This window comes from Pholcus phalangioides, unplaced genomic scaffold (assembly GCF_987345545.1).
Source record: "Pholcus phalangioides strain wild (caught in Gottingen) unplaced genomic scaffold, Ppha-v1.0 ptg000013l_1, whole genome shotgun sequence".
In the NCBI taxonomy this organism is placed as follows: Eukaryota; Metazoa; Arthropoda; class Arachnida; order Araneae; family Pholcidae; genus Pholcus; species Pholcus phalangioides.
In genome coordinates this window covers 21830974-21853789 of record NW_028301606.1, presented here as the reverse complement: position 1 = coordinate 21853789, position 22816 = coordinate 21830974, and the positions used below count along the sequence as shown (strand labels likewise).

Here is a 22816-nt window from a genome sequence, read left to right as displayed (position 1 = left end):
CTTTTTTTTCCCCCATTAATTCTAATGCTTTTTTTAATACCCATTTTTAGTGTCTTTTTGCCTACCTATTTTGGCCGTTTTTAGCGCCTTAACTTCCGGGCTCTAGTTATAATTCTAAAATTAAAACTGGTTATTGATTTAAAACCAATATGCACCATCAAAATGAACAATATGTGGTATGATGCTATACATTGTTTATTTTCATACTGCACACCGGTGTCAATTTTTTGCGCCGCAATACCGGTGGTTGGTGTCTTTTTATTTTTTCCGCAGAATTTCAGCAATTACTTTTTGTTATGCTAAATTATAGTTTTTTAGTGGAAGTGACATCCGCTGCTTCTTCGTGAAAGAAAATTTTTTTAAATAATTTTTAATAATAACGTGATCCACACGTTTGATATTCGCTGTTTCTGTGATATAAAATGCTGCATCAACTTCCATTCGATTTCTCTGTTTTGTTTTTGGAATGAACATGAGATGGGACCAGGGTCGCAACTAGATTCTTGGTCAGTGGGGGCAAGCAGTTTGGCGTCCCTTGTAATGTTGAAGGAGAGATAAAAGTTTCGAATTCGTGCCCTCTCTGGTCCGCCTCCTCCGGGGCACCAGACCTACCTGCACCTCCCTTTGTTGCGACCCTGGGTAGAACAATTTTTTTCTCATAAATAGAAATTTCAAAGTATCCTTTTCATCCCGGAAGAATGAACTCCATAATTATGTAGTGACTTTAATAATAATTTGGGAAAATGTTCCGTGAACCAGTAGGGTATTCCCACGGCGTTCCGTGGACCAGTGGTTAAAGAGCACTGTTTTTAACCCATTATATGGCAAAAGTTTTTAAAAAAAATTTGCATTAATAGATAACAAGAATAAAACATGAAAGAAAAAACTCTTGGGAAAACTTTTTAAAAAATTAAAATTATTAATTATCAATTGATCACTCATTATCAATTAAAATTATTTTTAGCAGTCAGTTCAAAATTCAGTTGAAAAAATCGAAACAAAATATTCCACTGCTTAGGTAGAAAGAAAGAAATAAAAACAAGCATCTCCCCCCAAGAAAATACAATGGTAAGTAATTCGCAAATGTTTACCTTGACTGTTTCGAATTTTATTTTGAACAATTTAAAAAATTTTGTTTATTTTCTTAGACGTAAATAGCGTTTCATTGACAAGTTCTAAGATTTCGCTTAGATCTCTGGAGAAATAAGACTGAAAGTAAAGAAATATTGTTCAGAAATTGGGAAGAGTCAACCTTTTCTTTTTACCCCAATGTTTCTTTCCTTACCATTTTTATTCTTTTTATTTATTTCTATTTTTTTTTTCACTTTGATCATCATCCACATCTTCCTCATCCCTGAGCGAGCAAGTACACGGCGGCAGCAGCAACATACGGGCACGTAGCCAAAGGGGGGAATGGGAGGGGGGAAGGAGGAGAATCTGTCAAACGCCACGCCAACAACTATTTCTGTCGCCAAGTACGGCAGCGTTAAATTACCGCCTAAGCGGGGTCTCCGAACGACAGAAAGAATCCGTAATGTGCATTTTGTATATGTGTCGTCTCAAAAGTGCGTTGTTGTTGTTAATGTTGATTTAATAGCTTCGGTGGTGAGGCGAAGAGTTATTGTTGTCGATCACGATCTGATAATCTTCTCAATTCCAGCATCCAGATAAGCAATGGTGAGTATAAGATAAAGAACTGATCTCTCTAAAGCGATGCGATGCGATTCCATTGAACGCGCGAGGTCAGGGTATCATTTATCCCGCAATGCAGGATGGCTGTTGTGATACTTAGCTCTAGATTCTAATGATTTTAGTAGTTAAAAAAAAAAGACACTGGTCAGATCAGATAAACTTATTGAATTCCATATAAGAACTACATATTGTGATTATGGCACTGCATTTAAAACGGGAATATCCTTCCTGGGTATATAGTACCGTGTTTTCTTTTGTTATTGATTTTATTTGAGGTACCTCTCAGAGTGGATTTGAAAATATGAACTGTGATTTAAGAATTTTTGCATCATTTCAATGAACAAATCTGAATCAATTTTCATGTTAGAATATGAAGTATCTATCTATATCTATCTATATATATATATATGCATCCATTATTATTATTGTGCTTTTTAAGAACTTAGAAATTCAATCTTTATCTTGCCCACAAGTTAAGATGATTTGAACTCTTTCTCTCAAGTGCAAAACTTGATATCTAATCATTTGATGCTTTATTTGCTGCAATTTAAACTATAAATGGTAAAAACACTAATCAGATACAGGAAATAGATAAAAATCAATTATCTGACTGACAAACTAAATTTAACTTTTTTAAAATTTCTTCCTCGTGTAAAAAGATAAGACAGTTTGTATAAATTTTGGCTCTGAACGCAAACAAGGTTGTGGTATCATTTATAACTGCAATGCAGGATGGCTGTTGTGATACTTAGCTCTAGATTACAATAATTTCAGTGATTAAAAAAAAAGACCAGCTTTTTTAATTCTGTAGAAGAACATGTAGGGAACAGCTTCGATATAAAAATATGAACTGAATATATTGAAAATTCACTAAAATTAGTTAAAATTCCTTCCTTGAGCAGAAAAAAAAAGACAATGTGTGTGTGTATTTAAATTTTAACTTTGTATGTATTTAAATTTTAAATTTGAATGAGGTCACAATATCATTTACCCCACAATGCAAGATGCAGAATGGGATACTTAGCTTTAGACTCCTATGATTTCTGCAATTAAAAAAAAAAGACATGTCAGATTAGATTATTTTATCCATAAAGGAACTATGTATTGTGAATATGTGACACTGCATTTAAAATGGGAATATAATCCTCTCTCTCTCTCTACCTGGGTAGCCTACATATCACTCCATTTTCTTTTGTTATTGATTTTATTTGAGGTAGCCTACCTTTCAGTGGATTTGGAAATATGAACTGTGATTTGATAATTTTTACATCATTTTAATAAACAAACTTAAATGGATTTCCACGTTAGATTATCCACAGAATCATGCATTTATTATTATTCTTTGAAGAACTTAGAAATTTTATCAATCTTAATTGGGCCTGCAAGTTAATATAGTTTGCACTCTTATATATATATATATAGTGTAGTGTATTTGATATATAATCACACAATGATTTCTTTGCTGTCATTAAACTATGAATGGTAAAACCACTAATAATGCTTTTTAAACTGATTAAAATTTGTTATCTGTATAATTAAATTTACTTTTTTCTAAATTTCTTCCCATGTAGAAAGGGAAGACAATATGTCTGTATTAAAATTTTGACTTTAAACTTGAATGAGGTTATTTCATCATTTGTACCACAATGCAGGATGTCCTTTGTGGTACTTCAGGTTCCAATGATTTGAGTTGTTTAAAAAAAAAGATAATGGTCAAATCACATATGATTTTATTAAATTCTTCTATATAAAAATTGCGAATATGACACTGCAATTAAAATTGAAGTATACTTCTTTGGTATACACTCATGTCCAAAAGTTAAGCGTGATGCATAAACCACTACTCCGAACTGTGCGTTCTTAAGGTATACGCAGGATCACATTTTCAAAGAGGACACACAAAATGTGGGAAGGGGGAAGAAGAAGAATCTCCTCTGTATATTCAAATTTTGATTTTATACTTTGGAGAAGCCTTGGAACATTAAATGCATGACATTAGTTATCATTTCCTCCTCTCAGAGAAAATGTAAAATGTTTCTTATACTTTGCATGTGCATATTTGAAAATATATGTATGCATTGAGAGAGTATGTGGATTAAGTGAGCAATGTGTCTAATCTTTCCTAAACATTCAATAATTTGTGAGCTACTTTTGTTGGATTGTTTTTGATTTATATAGTCTATTTAAACTCATTCACACAAAGTTTTTCAATGGTGAGACCCTAACTGGTTGGAATTATGTCCCTTTATTAGCTCTAAAGCTGATTGTTTCAGTTTCTTTACGGCTCTGTGTATACTGAGATATTCATTAATATATGAAAAGGATGCTCCATTTATCTGAAATAGAGGAGTATAATTATATATTTAATTACTTCTAAGAAATAAGAAGAAAAAAGTCAATTGTGCTATTTTTTTAAAGATATTTTTAGGGACCTTAATATTATGAAAATTAATTATTTATGTTCATTTTTTCTTATCTGAAATTTGTTATAATGAAATTTGTTTTTTCATAGGGAAATGAAACCTCATTGCCGTTGGAGATGTGCTCCAACTGTAAGTTTTTTTTTTAATAATTCAACTTCACAAAGAATAATTTTTGAATGAACTAATAATTTTAGTATCTTTCGAATTTAGAACCTTATTTTCTAACTGAAGATATCCAGCAATGATTGTCAAACCTGAGATGGCTCTACACTATTATTAATGCATGTAATTTGAACATAACTTTATTGGCCTGTATTTGAAAAATCATATTATTTGTTTATTAACATTCTCAGCTATTAAAAATGGTTATATATGGGTCATTCTCACAAAATTGGACATAAAATTAAAAAAAAAATCATAAAAAATAAATGGCAATAAAAAAAAAATATATTTAGAGACAATTCTTCACCTACTGATAAATAAAATATAGCCAGCAGCTAAGTTTGTTCAAAATTAAAAAAAAAAATGAAAATGGTGAAAAAAATGGTGAATGGTGAAAAAAATAAATTTAAGTTTCACCATGTTAAGAGCTAGGCAAATCTGATATGGCATTTTGCCTACTTTAGTATTCAACTTGATATTTATGCTTGATTTTCGCAACATGTTCCATCTACCTTGGTTGCACATGTTCATTTTGGACAGCACTAATACTCTGAACAGGTTTTTTTTGCGAATTGCAATTTTATTTATTTTTTATTCATATTTCTCATTACTTTTTTGTGGAATTTTTATGGGGACTAGACTACAGATTTCTAATTTCTGTTTATTTCGCTAGAGCATGAGAAGCATTGTTTTAAAGCACAGCCTTTACATGTAACATTACTGCAGCTTGATGTTGCTACCAAAAATTTGGATATTTGTAGTTTTTGTCACCCCTAACTTATGATCAAACCTTCCTTTTTGCTTGCCCAATGCCAGAAAGACATTTTTATATGTTTTGCAACACTGATCAAAAACTAAGCATGTTGAAAAAAAACACATGCTTTTCAGAAATAATAGAATTCCCTAAAGTGAAACATGTGGTAAAGGGAAAATAATTTAAAATTATATATTTCTCACAAAAAAGTAGCCATATGATCCTTACAGTACATTTAATAAACACACTTGTGTCTCTTTTTTCCTGAATAAACCGAATGTGTAAGGTAATTTACAATCCTAATAGATTTAAAAAGAGGTTCAAGTGATGGCTATATTGTTCTCTTAGCTTTTTCAACACAAAATTTGATAGGTGGTAACTGGTGTTGTAGGACTTGAACCAATATTTTCAAAATGCCACAAATAGAAAAAATAAGATTTTCATTTGGCAAAAACTAGTGATAAAAAAATATTAAAATTATAAAAAGAGAAATGAAATATGAAAGTATACTGGTCCTAAAAATGTATGTTATTGAAAATAAGAATATATTTTTATTTTGAGGTAGAAAAGTTATCATTTTAAAATTCAAAAAAATGGACTGGGGACTGTCAGGAGAAAGAAATTTCCTCAATAAATTTATTCAAGCATATTTTATAAAAATCCATTGATGAAAAAACTAAAAAGAGTGGTAACTTGAAAGAAACTGGGAAAAAAAAAATGTTCTGTGTCAAATATATTTAATGAAAACTGCTTGGACACAGCTCAGGCCGATTTCGTGAGAATCACCCATGTACATGTACATTTAATTTTTAATTTGGACACTCCTCCCTAATGTGTGAATGACTTTTCCTTCATTCTGTTATACTGTCCTTTGATTTTTTTCTTAAAACAGGCAAAAATCAAATAACTCAAAAGATATTACAGCATTTGCTTGTATTATCATTATAAAAAGGTAGTTAATTTTACAATTATAATACATGATCCTTACAGTACACACAATACACATATGCATAGAAATTTAATTCATAATCAAAAATATACGTGTAGTGTTAATATTTTTAAGTTTTGTTCAAATGTCTATGTACAACATGTTTGGAGTAACTCATGTACATACATGTGACTCAATCACACAAAATAATCTTATTTTCAGGGAATTCATTACTGTACAAAAAAAAATAATTAGAATAACTAAGTTCAAAGAATGGTTTTCCTTTATTTTATTTCATCATAATGCAATTTTTACAACTGTTTTGCCATTTATTTTTCCAGTTGACACTGATGAGATTAAGAGGTTGGGAAAACGATTCAAAAAATTAGATCTTGACAATTCTGGATCTCTGAGTGTAGATGAGTTTATGTCACTTCCTGAACTGCAACAGAATCCACTTGTCCAGCGGGTCATTGACATATTTGATACCGATGGCAATGGAGAGGTTGATTTCAAAGGTTCTTATTTATTTATTTTTTTCATTTACAATGTTTGACATGCCTTTTCAAAAATTATATATCGGTTCACATATCAATATTTTGCCACAATTTTTTCTGTTTGATACAATGTGGTGAATATATTGGAAGGTGTTTTGTAGATTTTGCGATTGTCTTTGGCATTTTAAAATAAATTAATTAACAAGGCAGAGAAAGAAGACATTGTTAAAAGGAATGTGCTCAAGTGATTAAAATGAAAAAAAAATTGTTTTCAATTTAATGCGCAATGAAATAAATTTTCATTGAAAAAATTAAATAAATTTTTATTATAGTAAAATTTAAAAAGAAAAACATTTGCCTTGACTCAAACTTAATGGTAGAGCACAGTATTCTTGTGATATTTGTGGGACGATAAAATTAATAATTGTGTTGATAATATTGTTGAATTACTATCATTTGAATGGATTTTAAAAATCAATCTATGCCTCACACAAAATGCAGCCCTTTCAATAGAATGAAAAGAAAAATGACGAAAGTGCTCTTACCAATTTTATACTATAGTTAGCACACATGGCACTATGTTATTTTATCATGTATTAAAAAATTAATGCATCAACTATTGAAGTGAAAATTAGTCATTCCCTCTAAATCATGAATAAAATTAGTTTTTACTTTCAGTTAGGGTGTTTTACCATTTTTTGTTTTGTATCATATTAATATAACTTATATTTTGAAATATTTAACCAACATGCATCTGGTACACATTTCTCTGCAGAATTTCTAATGAATCTGTACAATCCAGAATACAAGTTCTGAGCATACAGGGCAATTCCATAATTCTTTTCAGTATTTTACTGGTGAACTGTTGATCCTAGAGGCATACTTTAATTAGAAAAAGTATCCAAATAACATGTAGAACTCAGATACATCATTTATGATGCACAGGGTTGTATAGTTATTTAATATAAGAATAAACTTCTTATACAGACATCCTGTCCTCAAAAACTCAATTAGAAAGTTGTTAACCTGTCTCTGTGGAAGCCAAAGAAACCTCATAAACTAATGGTCAATGTTGCTTTCACTTGTTTATGTTGTTTTTTCCAGCTTTTCTCCAATTTTTGAAATCAAATACAGTAGTCAAGGTTTACAAGAATCACTGGTTATAAGAATCAACCATTCATAATAATCAAATCTGAAAAACAAAAATGAAATGCTGCTTTAACATGGGAAAATCATTGGTTGTAAGAATCAGATTTCTGCTTATAAGAATAACAAATAAATATATTTTTCTCAAAAACACTGTCACTGTTCATCTTAGTGGTGGGAACTTGTAGAATATTTTTGGTGTTGGAGGACTATTTATTGTCGCTTTTACACAATAAAACCATCCTATATCGACCGTTGCCTTTCCTTCCCCCCTCCCCCACCAAACAGTGAGGAATATAGCTTTGTAGCGAAGTGATAATAAAGTTGTATTTTTCACAGTTGACAATATCAACCTCTGGGGGTGATAGAACAGGTATAACATACTCTATGTGTTGGGGACGTGTAGGACCCTATGGGTTGGCTTGAGTTGGTTGAGGAATGATGATCAAAAAATGCTGAAGTGAGTGATGGGACAAAAAGTTTAGGAACCTCTGATGTAGAGTCATGTGCTCTGACAATAGGCATGGCCCCATATCCTGGAGCGAGGCTCTTAGGCTGGAATCTTTGGTGGGTTCCTTGGCCAGATTTTTCAATGCCATCCCCCCCCCCCCCCATGAGTAAAATTACAGCAAGAAAACACAAAAAATGAGAATCATCCCGAGCATAGGCAAAGATTGACTTGGAAGTCTGGGGGGGGGGGGCCAAGGTCATTATTGCTGGGGGGCAGGATGATGATGATGATGATGATGTCAGCTCATATATACATATATACATTAGATCAGTCGACTCCACCTTTGATGCTGGGGGGGGGGGGGGCTCCCCCCATATCTCCGCCCATGATCCCGAGGTCTGAAGCCCTGGAGGGCCTTCCCTTGTCAGCCCCACCATTGTGCGGACCATGACAATAGGTACAGTAGTAGTAAAGTCTCTTCAATACGTAGTCAGATGTGTCATTGTTCATGATATATTTAAACTAATTTAAAAAATTAAAATATTCAATAAGAAATTGATACTTTTTTTTCGGTTTTTACCGTGAAAACATCATAATCTTGCCTAACAGCCCTCCCACCCCTTGCTTACTCCAGTGGTAACTGAAGAAGCAAAAGAAAAAATTTCTGTATATTATAATCAACTGCTTATAAGAATCAAAATGACTCCACCAAACCTGATTCTTGCAAGTGACAGCTACTGTATCTCAGTAAATATTGCACTTAGAAATAGGGAATTTTCTTTGTTGGCCTCGGGAGAGATAGTTCAACAACTTTCTAACTGGGTTTTTAAGATCTATAAAAATAAATTTTTATAATTTAGTACAACCTCTTGCAACATGACTGAGTTGACAACATGACAAACATATCTGAGTTTTACATGTTATTTGGATACTCTTTCTAGTTGGAATGTGCATGTACATGTTGTGAACCTAACGAGAAGCTTTTTTCTGTGTAATTCTTGTTATAGTGCTGCCATCTGCCACCTATTTTTCGAACTATGAGTAAAGTGTAATGATTGAAGATTTTAATTGTATGCCTCTTATATCAATGGTTCTCCAATAAAATGCGGCAAGGGGAATTACCCTGTATGTGTGACTAATGTATTTATGTTGAAGAGTTGTGCTTATTATGCTCTTACTGGCGCTGCCATCTGGCTCCTATGTCTTGAAGTAAAGATGGGTAAAGACTTGAATTTGTTATGTTACTACTTAACAGGAATTAGGAGTTTGCCCAGCCAACTGGGCTCCCTGCCCCAACTTCGAGGCGCAAATATGAGCCGATCTTCTCATTAAATAAAAAGTCTCGCCACAGAGATCAATAGGCCTACAATGATAAAATCTTCAATCACTTCACTCATAATTCGAAAAACAGATGGCAGATGGCAGCACTATAACAAGAATTACACAGAAATGAGCTTCACGTTAGGTTCACAACACATACATGCACATTCCAACATGTACCAATTCGTTAGAAGTTCTGCAGAGGAACATGGACGAGTTGCTTGTGTGGTTTAGTGGCCACTTGAACCCGTGTTGGTTATTTTTTTGGACCTTTTACAAAGTTTTGAATCTGAGAAACAGACCCTTCAGGAAAATAAAATTTACGATACTATACATTTGAGTAACTAGATTTATTTTATTCCCCACAAAATTACATACTTTTCGCAAAATTATGGATCCATCTTCATTTTCATGAAGAGGGATCCTACCAAGAAGTCTGGACAAACCCCTGGGCGGGGGAGCACACACTTGCCAGGGTATATTTTATCCACCAAAAAAGCTGCATACTTTGTATTACTGTTATTATGTGTTTATTTGTTGGTTTTGAAGTTAATATTCTGTTTTTTAATTCATAGAGTTCATTGAAGGAGTTTCTCAGTTTAGTGTGAAGGGGGACAAGGAATCTAAATTGAGGTGTAAGTTTATTTTGTACCTGCTATACCATGTGACATGTGATCATCCTAACTTTCCATTTATTGGGTTTTCTAATGATGTAACAATGCATATTTTTTACATATCTTTTGACAGAGAACTTGACATGATTGAAATTATTTTTTTTAACCCGAGTTAGGCATACAGGGTGAATACGGAAGTCCCTTTATCCTGGAATTACTCTCAAATCGTTATTCCTAGAGAGTCATACTTCAATTGAAAAAAGTACCCAAATAATATGTAGATCTCAGATGCCATTCATATTGCAAGGGATTGTATAGTTATAAATTTTTTTTTTACGTTTTATCTAGTCACCTTGGCCCAAGAAACCCGATTTGAAAGTTGTTGCCCTGTCTCTCCTGAGTCCAACTGAAGAAAAAAAAAATCTATGCTTTTAATTACAAGTAAATTAAAAGCATTAGTGCTATATTCACCTACAAATTTGAATTTGAAAATCTCTGAAAATGAGGGAAAGAACCACATAAACTAATAGGCAAACTCATTTTATAGTTCATATGCTGTTCCTTCCCTCATTTTCAGTTAATTTGGAATTCAGATATCTCAGTGAATACTGCTCTTAGAAACATAGCAATTTTTTTTTTGGTGGGCACAGGAAAGACGGGGCAACAATTTTCTTATTGGATTTTTTTAGGACAGGGTGACCAAATAAAAAGTAAATTTTTTTTATTTTAATAACTATAGAACCCCTTGCAATATGAATGGCGCATCTGAGGTCTACACGCTATTTGGATAATTTTCCAGTTGGAAGTACTGTTCTAGGATTCGCAAGTTATTCTAGGATAAAGAAGTCAGAAGAAATATCTTTTATTCGGTTAATGGTGAAATATTATTATTCCTACCTGAATCCAAAGAGATGCAAAAAAAATTAATAATAATATTCCACCAGTAATTCCAAAGTAAAATTAACCAATCGATATGATTTTTATTCTAACAAATCAAAAATGTCAGAAGCTACACTAGCAAAAGTCTCTTAAAAGTCTCCTGCTCTATTACTTCTAATTACTTTGTTTTGTTTGACCTATAATTTTTTCTGATTGTTATGAAAGTACTATTATGTTAAATTTTTTTTTTCAGTTGCCTTCCGTATCTATGACATAGACAATGATGGCTACATCTCAAATGGAGAATTGTTCCAAGTCCTAAAAATGATGGTCGGAAATAACTTGAAAGATACGCAACTGCAGCAGATAGTCGACAAAACCATCTTGTTTGCTGACAAAGATGGTGATGGAAGAATCTCTTTTGAAGAATTTTGTGATGTGAGTGAACCAATCTGTGTTTTTTTTTTAATATTTTTCTTGCACAATGATATTATCTACTTTCACAAAAGTAGTTAATGTCAATGATTTACTTAGAACTAATAAAAGTGGATTGGCAAAAAAAATTTCAAGAAGAATAGTGTTAATGTTTTGATTGATAATAATTATGGCTGCAATCATTTTCATGAGATTCTTGTTGTATTATTGGTAAAACTTGTCTTGAAACATTTTTTTTCTTTTTGCATGTTTTCCTCCTGAAAGTTTTCATAATACAGTCAAAATTTATTACCTAAGGACCTTACTCATTCGACAGAAAGCGATAATTATATTGGATGATCATTATATTGAATGCTTGAAAAGAATAGCTTCATTATTCGTATTTGAACAGAATAAAAAATTATATTACTCATTTTATTACAATATAAGCTGTTGCAGTTGCTACACTTACAAATTTTTTTACTTGTGCATTGAACATTGAAGTGCCTGATGCAACCCACTTCACATCTCTGTGAGATTATTGAAGCATTCACGAAGTATGGGTGCATCCGGAAATTTCTTAAATAACAAAAACAGAAGAATTACGTACATAGAAGAAATTTTCTTAACATATAACTCCGGATACCAGAAACTTGATAAGCTGACCCTTATTTAAATGGAACTTTGTTTACTGACATTGAAATTATTACCAAAGTCAAGAATTCACTTACAGATGAAATTTAAAAATGCTAATAAACACAAAAATACTTCACAATTGCAAATAGGCAACAATTTCAATGCTTTAGAGTATTTCTTTAAAAACATTGCTTGTATGGAAATGGCAACAGTATTATGGTTTTTCAGAAATAATGTTGCTTAAACATTTTTCTACATTTCCAAAGCAGAGGACCAAAAATGTTCAATATCTCTTTTGAATGCAATGAAGGTATTTGTACTTATTTATATTTGATTATAATCAGTATGCTGGACCTTTAAATTGATGATTGTTTGATTATCTAGAAGTTTTGTTTTCCAACCTAGGCTTGCTAAAATTGTGTCAGATAATTAAGGTTCTACTGCAATCACTTTAGGTTTATCAGTTTCTATATTATAGTGTTGATAATCATTATTTTGAATTACTGCAAACTAGTAGTTCCCAACATTTTTACTTGGTTGCACCCACAATGTGAGCTTTGATTCACATACTCCCACCTCCAGCAAAATATCACTTTCTCACATTTCCTTTAGTGATCAATGTACTATGAAATATTTTACTTTCTTATATGGGGAAAGTTGGCAATATTCGACCACTTCGGACATTTTGCTCAATTACTGTCAAACTATTTGGCCAAAAATTATCAAATTAAGTAGGATGATAAGTACAACATTTATATTTGAAAATATAGTTACAGTAAAACTTCCTCTAACGGCCACCTCCTATAATAACAGTAATCTCCATATTTTGTTGGAGCTAAACATGTCCCATAGACTTAACATTACAGGAAACCTCCGAACAATGATTTCTGAATAGCGGCACTTTGGACATGGAGTCGGGGAAAAAATACGCATATTGCTATGAGCAAAATAATTTTCAAGGAATTTTCCTGCTCCCCAAACTTTATGAGAAGAAAAAGTTTGTGTATGCTTTTTTTTCTAGGGTACAAATGCTAGATGGGTATATTAAAGGTAGTGTAGAGGAAAAAATCTTGAAGAAATAATATGGAACAACAGAAGAGACCTGTTGTCAGCACTCTAATGACTAGAGGAATATCCTAGTTCATAGAGTTCTTCATAGTTCATAGTTCTTCATTCCCTAGTCCAAGGGATGGTTCCATCCAAAAGAAATGGTGCTCACAAATAGGAATAGAAATGTCCAGGAAAATTTTTTTTTGAGAGGGATGTGGCAATCTTTTCTTCAGCAAGAACGTATGTCAGCGCCTATGTCTTCAGCTATCGGATTGGACTCAGGAACACCCAGGAAAGGCCTAGTTAGTTTCTCAAACTTTTTGTTCCATCTCCCCCTTCAAAATTTTTTTGTTCTCATCGCCCCCAACTGAAGCCAACCCATAGGATCCTATACTAAACCCATAGCTTCTACTGCCCCCTTAGATCATTCCATTGTCCCGGGGCGATATTGCCTACTTTAGGGAACACTGGTCGAGATGAATGTCCAGTGTGAACAAAGAACTATTTGGTGTTGCTGGTACACCATCTTGGCCCATATCAGTTTTTCCTGCTTGTTGTGATCTATCTGAGCACTGCAAGCCTGAATTTCAGAATGTCATAATAGCGCTGTAGATCGATTAATTGGTAATTATAATATTATCAAAATATAATCATATATTTTAATATAATCAAAATATAATCATATATTTTAATATAATCAAAATATAATCATATATTTTAATATAATCAAAATATAATCATATATTTTAATATAATCAAAATATAATCATATATTTTAATATAATCAAAATATAATCATATATTTTAATATAATCGAAATATAATCATATATTTTAATATAATCAAAATATAATCATATATTTTAATATTATCAATTATATAATTATATCGCAATCAGTTACAAAATGGATTGTCATTTCACATGCTAAATACGTGGATCACAAATTTTAGTTGTTTTTTTTTCCAATAATGCCCACCTCCGAATAGCGTCCACATTTTCAGTGCCCCGTTAGTGGCCATTGTTGGGAGATTTTAATGTATATAATTTTTATATTTAATTTTATTTCCAAATTATATCATGGAACCAAAAAAGGGAAAATCTGTTCAATTTAGGAAACAGATTTCTTGATTTGGACCACCAGTTCCCTAAATTGAACCAGTAGTCAAAAAAGTTTAAAACAAAGTTTTAAAATATTTTTTGGCTAAAATACTCTTTTTCACAAACATTATGAATAATGAAAAACATTTAGGACGAAAAAAATAACTGAAATGTAAACAAAAAATCACCAATATTATCCAAATAATATGAAATTGATGTTACATTTTCTTATCATATGTACATTTATACATCTTATTATCACACAAAAAAAAAAATAACAAACCAAAATTGTGAAAACTATAAAAGCTTAACAAAAATGAGAAACAAAGTAAATTTGAAGATATTAAAAATATTTAATAAAAGAAACATTTAAAACTGGAAATAATGAAAAATAAAATAATTTTGAATGAAAGTATTTATAACTCAGTTATTTCAACAAATTTTGCAATTAAAATCCTTTCCAAAAAATATATACAACTGCTGTTCTTGGCTGCCCATGATTTTGGAAGATATATATATGGGCTGCAAAAAGACAACAGGGTGGCTGGATCAAATGTCCCTGTTTTTAATCAGTTCCTACACTTTACAAGAAGATTAAAATAATGAGAAAAATATGTAAATCAAAAGCAACACTCAACACTCAAAAAGTTTTTATAAAAAATCAGTACACTTTCATATGTGCTCTTTTTATTGCCCGGATGAAAAGGTCTAAATGGCCATATCATGTGAAAATGCACACCACACATTGATTTTGAGGTTGTTAAAATTGCATGGGGATTTCTGAAATCATTTTGTCAATTGTGCTTATTAATCCTGTTGGACAAATGGAATGTTGCCTCATCTCAAAAAGTGATCCTGGAGTGGAAATCAGGTTCACCATTCAGATTCAGAGAGCTGACATATCCTCAAAACAATTTGCACCTTCGTCTATGGTGACACCATTTTTCTATTTTTCTTTTTGTTTGCTTGTAACAATGGCAGCATACGTAATGATATTTTCAGAAAATTTGTCATCTAATTTGCAGAGCTCTGCAGCCAAATTTTTCTAATATCATCACCCCATGTGATATTTAACTGATTTTTAATCATTGTTGGAAATTAAAAGCATTTAATTTGGACATCTTGTATTATTATTTATGCAAACGTTTATAATCATTCCTTAAACATTGAACAATGATTGTAACTTTTTAAATTTTTCTTTTGATATAAAATTAAATCCTTATTTAGACCCAGATCTGAATCTACAGTTTCTTTTACCCAGTTAAATCTTCTATGAACAAATCTTTTGTATACAGGGATTACAATGAGTTCTAAATGTGATCCAATATCAGGCCCACCCGTCATTTATGGGGGCCGCCCCCCCCCCCCGACTTTTGAAAATACACTAAAAATTGTATATATATGTACATACATTGAGTACTTGTGCTTTGCCCCCCCCCCTCCCCCGCTGGAAAAAGTTTAAAAACCCTGTCCAATATAGCAACAATCTTATTATGACTTCAAAATTCTGCAATAAAAATGATGGTGGTTAAATCAGAGTTTGACTGTATTTATGTTTTGCACGTTAATTATATGTATGATAATTCCTGCTGATGGCAAATAAACTTATATTTTTTACTGTTGATTTTCAGTTTGTATCCTGCAAAATACCTTTTATATATTTCTAGTATAAGATCTGACATAAACAACCTTCCTTCATGAATTTTTTGTGGAATTACATTTTTTTTTAATTTGTTAAATCTGCGATCTCAGGTATGTAGTGTGAATTTTATCCTCTATTTTATTTCTCAAAATACTTTTTCATTTTCAGATTGTTGGCAATACGGATATCCATAAGAAGATGGTGGTGGATGTTTAGAAGTATTCATGTGTTCAAACTGTTTGTCATTTATGAGAGAACTCATCAATATATTAAATATAAATACATATATAAATAAATATATATATAAACAACATTTCAGCTTCCTATACAAAGTAGCTTTGCCAAGCTGTTATCCTACATGTCCATCAGTCAGTGTGCATCTTGGTATTTGGTTGTCAGGATAAAAGTATTGATTTATTTCTACATAGAAATATCAGTGTTCTGCCACATAACTTTGAATAATAATTTTATAACATTATAAAAAAAAATTCCCCGTGTGGAAGCTTTGCAATGTTTTATTTTACCTTTGTATGTCCCTGTTGTCTGTTAAGAAAAATGTTTTTGTTATCGCTGAGAGAATCCTCTGGGGGGTTTTTTACAGTAGTTTTGCTGTTGGTGTCTCTAAATAAGGGGAGAAAAAAGGATGGTTAGTTTTTAGGAGTGTATCTTTAATTTTTATAGCAGTGGAAATTTAATGCTCTAATAAATGTGTGGTTTGCATAAATTATACATAATATGTGTATATGTATGTATAAATTATTTTTTATTGTTTTGTATTAGAGGAATAACATGGAAATTATTGCAATGGATTTCATCCAATACTGTGACATTTGGAAGTTTTCATTGAGCATGTGCAACCCATGTTTTTGAGAAAATGCTTTCTTACTATGTGTGAGAATTCATATTCTTTAACCTTCTATGTCAAAAAATCAGTAAAAACCATTTATTTCTACTTGTGACTCCATCTTAGAAAAGGATGATTAACTTGATTAGTATCCTACCAGTGTTGCTATTTTCAAGGCATGGGCATTTATTTCTCTGTGAATGTGAATCCGGTATTCCAGTTTGTGGTGTAAAATCGTGACCCAAAATAGTAATTTTTTTTAGAGGAAAAAGCTCAGAATTAGGAATAGATTGCATTTATTCTGATACTATTTGGTGTTCCTGTGCAATAAAACTGTTATAATTTTATAGAGGTTCTCTGTGATCTATGTCATGAACATGTATGCTTTATGTGTTTTTCAGTGTATATCTGAAAAGAGTAAGAGTCACATAATTCAGTTTATCGAACCCTAAAATTTATGTGACCTAACTTTTACTAAAAGAAACGATATTATGTATCTTTTATGCATTAGTAAAACTGAAATATTGCAATACTCAATGCCATCTTCTTGCTCGAAAAATGCCAAATATGTTTGTTTAAAAAAATTCCCTATTCTGCATTTCATACTTGCACATTTGGAAGTTGGATGTTTTATTACTGTTATACTTGAAAAATCTTTCAAATATTTGTAGTAATTTTTTTTTTGGCCTAGGGAAAAGCTTTCAGAATTTTAAGATTGAAGAATGTGTAATTTTCCTCACATGGTAGATGTTTGAAATGAGGGCTTTGAATTTTTTTACAATTTGTTTCATCCAACTAAATACAATAGTTTGAATTTAAAAAATTTTTTACCCAGTTTTTTTACAGTGTTCATGTGGAGTTGGTAACGCTTCATCAGAATGTATTGACATCTGTAATTTGAAAATGTAAAATGAGATTTGTCACAAGAACCAGTAGGCACATTGAACATTGAAATTCTTTAATGATACTAGATTAATTTCTAGGCTGTGGTTATCAAAAAGAAATTTTAAAATTATTTGGCAAAAAACTATTTATAATTATTTTGAAGAATAAATTTTAAAGCAAATGGTAAATTCTGTTTCAAGAGAATGTTTTTCTTCAAATGTTCAATATACATTTGCATGAATATTAATGAGTTGAAGTTTATTTATTTTGACTGTTATTCTTTGTGTGGAAATGCTACAAATAATACCACGTTTGATGTTGTCAGTTTATTTGTATTATAATTTTGTGTATTCACAAATATAATTTTACATCTGGTTCTCATAAAATGTTTAATTGGAAAAAAAGAATCGGTTCTTTGCATGATGGCATGAGTTTTTATGAACCGGAAGCATCAGATATTGTAATCAATGATATACTTTTGTATAACAATGATATTGTTATACTTTTTTAGCTGGCATTGTTGAATATTTGTCATTGTACAACGACTGCATATTTGTGGAGGAAACAGTATGCTATTGATTGATGCTCATAATTTCATGGGAAATTCCGTAAATAAGAAAATGCATATGAAATTTTTTAAAATTCCAACAACACATTCAGCACAGAAGAACTCGAAAGAATGGGTCTGTGAGCATAAAGTTGAAACTTTTTTTTCTTACCTTAAAAAAAAATCTTGTTGATATATATTCTAATAATTATGGTGAATTTTTCTTGGAAGTTGTAAGTTTTTTTTACTTTTAATACATATAAAGTGAGCATCATGTGAATTCCTCCATAAGTTTGCAGACTCCATGTAAGTTTTACTTGCAATAATTTTTTTTAAGCGCAATTTTTTTAAAACTATAATTGGTTACTATTTTTTATAACCTCACTAGCTATAGTACGCAGTGCTGTCCGGGTTTCCTCAGTATACTGGGGGCATTGAAGAAGTAACAAACCATTGTAAAGGGATAAACGTGTCTGAAATATATTGTTTGGGAACCACAGAAACCAAAGTAAACATTCCAAAAATTGTTTCCCGACAGTTTTTTCCTATTTCGGGCACATTTGCCCAGCTCTGACAAACTTTTAAAGCAGCCTATTGTTCAAGTCAGGCCCTGTTTTGTATGTATGCAAAATTTGGTGGTGATCGGTCAAAAATCATGGGTTTGTATAGAGAACACGCACACAGACACACACAGAAAATAAATTTTATATTTATAGATTTGGTTTCACATTGTCTACGACATTGTTATCAAGCTAATTGCTTATCAAATTATAGTTTACTTAATTTTTGTTAATTAATGAGAATGGTTTTAATCATTTCAAAATGTTTCTTCTGGAAGATAGATGATTCTAAGACACCCGCACAGTGCACCATTATCACAGGATACCTCCAAACCAAGAGGTTAGTGTACCAATCTCTCTGAGAAAGTCATGGTAGAAAATCCATTCATAAATGGCTGTGAACTGTCCTCTGTTTAAATTGTTCCTCTTGCGTATAAAATTATGATGATGCAGCAAAAAAATTGCAAAGAAACTCTTGTTTAAAAAGAATACATGCTACTTCACCAAACACCAACTCTGGCCATATCACTATATCGAATGGAAATACAGAGTCTTTTACTTTAAAATAGATGAATAAAATGCGAACTAGAAATATTTTTTGGATAAAATCATATCCCGACTCAAACATGGGGGTGGGGGGGACCCTGAGCAAAGTATGAATTAAGTGAGTCAGGTCAAAGATGTTAGTGACTAATTTTTTTTTGGGGGGCCCCAAAAAATCATGGGGTTTAGGGTAAATGCTCCACTCTCCATGAATATAAAGAAATTGTAACTCCTATTTATAATTATTTGTATGTGTTTGTTACATAAACTCCTTTATAATTAGCCTGATTTGTTTTTAATATAGATTTCTTGTTGCTTATAATAATAATTAATCAACTAACAAAAATATTTTTTTCCCATAAAATAATTGAAGCTGCTTTGTCTATGGTTTTCTGCAATTTTCCAACTTTGAGGCACAAACACAAGCTCGTCTCTCATTTGAAAAAAGCCAGAGAGAATTTATTTATTTTTAATCTTCAACAAAATACTTGCATGACATGAGAATTCAAGCATTTACCATCTTCATTTCCAAAGTACGGAAGCTGGATTTCAGCATCAGCAAAACATGAAATGAGCACAACGCTGACAACACAAATATGTTAGTGCTGCACATACACTCAGAGCACACGTTCCTGCATGTATCAATGTGTTGTAATTCACACGTTAGAAAGAGTTTTACATCAATATCCATATTGTTGTGCTTCAACATAATGCATGGGAAAGAAAAAACTATATTCATTTTCACACTGAACGATATTTGTTGAGGTAAGATTTAATCAAGGTAGAAGAATCAAATCAAACTAAATCTAAGAATACATAGGTTTTTGTATATTATTTTCATGATAATTCAAAGACATCATGAGTATTTTATGGGAGCATGCTTGTATGCTATTAAATTTTCAAAAACGATTATCAATATCTTTAGTGTGTTATAATTAAAAGTGACATATATTAAATCAAGAAGCTCTATCTTATATTGGAATTCGTGAATTCTCATTCCCAATGAATTTTTCATGTTTATCGCTTGAGACTTGCAGACCCATTCTGCTATGAGTGTTTCTGTGAAACTGTGGAATTTCGTTCTCTTAGTGATATGTGATTATTTATTTATCTAAATCTGGTGTTACCTCAGGTTAGAGCTTCTATTTTGGTGCATTTAAATGTGGATCATTGATAACAATCAAAACAGTGGAGGTTAGCAAACAAGTCATAAATTTAATTTGCTCTTTTACTAGTGCCTTTCTTTTTCCACATATCTCTGCATTCGATGAAACAAAGCAGAGTTTTTTAGAAGCTATAGATGTTAGTTCCATCCTGGTGTTTATAATTGTTATTATTTTAATGAGAAATGTTTCACAAATATTTTTATGGAGGCCTTAATTTATTCATGCAAAATAATGAATGAAGTGGTTTTTTTCCCCCGGTCTTGTGTATCCTGTCATCATTATTTTTTTGCTGACCACAGTGGCTTTGATTAAGTTCACTGAAAATGATTTAACACTCAAAGCTGCTCCCATCGTTAGTGGATGATGAGCTTAGTAGGCTACTGATGAATTACTTATTGATGATTTGCAATGCAAGGAAAATTTTTGTTCATGTGTGCATACAGAAAGATATATCTCTGACTATTAGCACAATTGAAGGGTTAAGATAATATGTATATATTAACAAAACGGCTATAGTGAGATAATCTATTCTAATAAATGCATGCATTTTATGTTTGAATTATCTTTATGCCTTACAGTTTTAATTAACAACTTGGCATTTAGCTAGAATTAGCTGCTACTATGGGCAATGATGATGCTCTTTTATTAGCGTAGCCATATGTCATGTAAAAAATTGTGTAGACTATTTTTTTTTTGTAAGTTAGATGTACCTTATAATGCAATGCTTTATATGTTAAAGATCTCATTTTTTTAATACTGGTTCAGATATTACTTTCAGTAGACATTGGATTGACACTATTCACTGAATAATGATAATTACTATGACCAGCTGGCTTTTAATTGTTACTTATTTATTCTTTTTTTTTGGTAGAGAAAGATAATTTTTTAAAACTATATATTATTATTTATTATTATGATAGCATTTTTTTTCCTGAATATGTATTTGCTTGCAAGGCATGTGGTTTATAATAAAATACAGTAAGATTTTACTGTTAGGAAATCAGTAGAGCCTGATTGTTCAAAGTAATAACTTCATAAAATGATTTTCTGATGTATACATCAATCATAATTTGTTTAAGCTTAAATTTTTTTATTAAGCTCTGAAATTTTTAATAGATTACATGCTCTGCTTCAAAACAATTTTTCTCTTTTATTTCGTACTTATTTGGTGTCTTATAGGCATTTAAATGGTTCGCACGTTCGACAGTCAAAAGTTTGACAAATTCAATTTAGTTTTAATTTACACATCTACAAACAATTGTTTCATCGCCCAATGACATGCCCTCTATCATTTCTTAACTCTTAATTGGTGAAATTGGCACTATATTTATTACATTATCAATTACATATTATTTGATTTTCATGGCATGCTTTTTTTTCAAGCTACATGTTTTGTGCATATTTCCATTTTAATGTGTCATATGTTTTATGGTTTCTCTCCCTGGGCCTGTTTGTTGAATAAATATTTAAAAAAGTCTCTCCATTGAGAAAATTGTCCAATGTTGTGTCCAAAACATATCAACAAGGGACACATCTCTAAAGAAAGTATGAAACAAAAAAAACTAGTTTATAGACAACTTTAATCTTTTAAGACCTTCAAAATTTTTGTGATTCATTGTAGAATTCATTTTGAGATCTGCTGAAATTTTACCACAAACTACTCATCTATGTAGTGATGTAATCAGGTATTTAATATTCGGCCAAAGACAGTTTTTGACATTTTTAATGTGTTTAAATGGTATGTTTTATTTTTTATTTATTTTTTGTTCGTTTGTGGAATACTTTTGCCTTTTATTTTGCTGGGAATAGCCATTTGTCATTCAGTTCACCCTGATTGGGACATCCGGCTTTAATTACTATTATTATGGTTCATGTGAATTTCACTTGTTTTACCTAGTGCACTTCATATACGTGCAAACATTAACTTTTGTGGAGAGCTGTGTTGCTTCATTACCTGGCCTCATTTGTGTAAATACTGATTTTTTTTTTTTAATGTTCAAATCAAATGATCTGCATATATTTACAAGCTGTAGGATTGTTTATTGAAGTAACAGTACTTATATAGGAAAAGAAAAATTTGGTTGATGTTCAGTTGTTGATGCTTAAAATCCTTTTTGTGTAATTTGTTTATTGTGTGAATAAACTGTCAATCTCAAAACAGGAGAGGAATTTCTTATTTCAGATGTACATGTTTTCTGTTGTAGTACCAGGAGTATTTTTCGACACTCAAGTGTCAAAACCCATGTCCTAGGATATAGCTATGAGTGGCATAGAATTTTGAACTAACATAAATGATTTGAGAGTATTTTAATGTGGTTTTTGATAGATTTCTAGTGTTTTTTTTTTAGTCATCAATGGGAAGACCATCTCGACCACTCATTTTATTTAGCTTAATGTTATATAAATTCGGCTTCAAAGTATTTCCATTAGATTGATTTTTATCATCCACTAATACAGTGGGTTCTCAATCTTTTTGAAATCATGGCCTGGTGAATCAAATTTCGATGAGTCTACGGCCCCATCTGCATTAGTTTACTTGTTCATGAGATAATAAATAATCAGCA

At 31.3% G+C, this 22816-nt stretch overlaps 1 protein-coding gene across 1 annotated transcript; it reads left to right on the top strand.

Annotated features, from left to right (window-relative positions):
• Positions 1 to 1471: 1471 nt before the first annotated feature.
• LOC149078765 (calcineurin subunit B type 2-like) lies at positions 1472 to 22428 on the top strand. The gene is made up of 6 exons (XM_089240875.1): positions 1472 to 1677; positions 4205 to 4244; positions 6301 to 6477; positions 9949 to 10008; positions 11120 to 11304; positions 15876 to 22428. Exons 1-6 carry the CDS (start codon positions 1675 to 1677, stop codon positions 15921 to 15923), a joined length of 513 nt encoding a protein of 170 aa, XP_089097001.1. The 5' UTR covers positions 1472 to 1674; the 3' UTR covers positions 15924 to 22428.
• The last annotated feature ends 388 nt before the right edge of the window (positions 22429 to 22816 follow it).

What these genes read in the sequence shown, in the direction of transcription:
- LOC149078765 (XM_089240875.1), top strand. An exon ending in TGGAGAGGTTGATTTCAAAG is followed by an intron (nt 6,478 to 9,948) that starts GTTCTTATTTAT and finishes TTTAATTCATAG; the next exon opens with AGTTCATTGAAGGAGTTTCT. An exon ending in CTTTTGAAGAATTTTGTGAT is followed by an intron (nt 11,305 to 15,875) that starts GTGAGTGAACCA and finishes TTTCATTTTCAG; the next exon opens with ATTGTTGGCAATACGGATAT.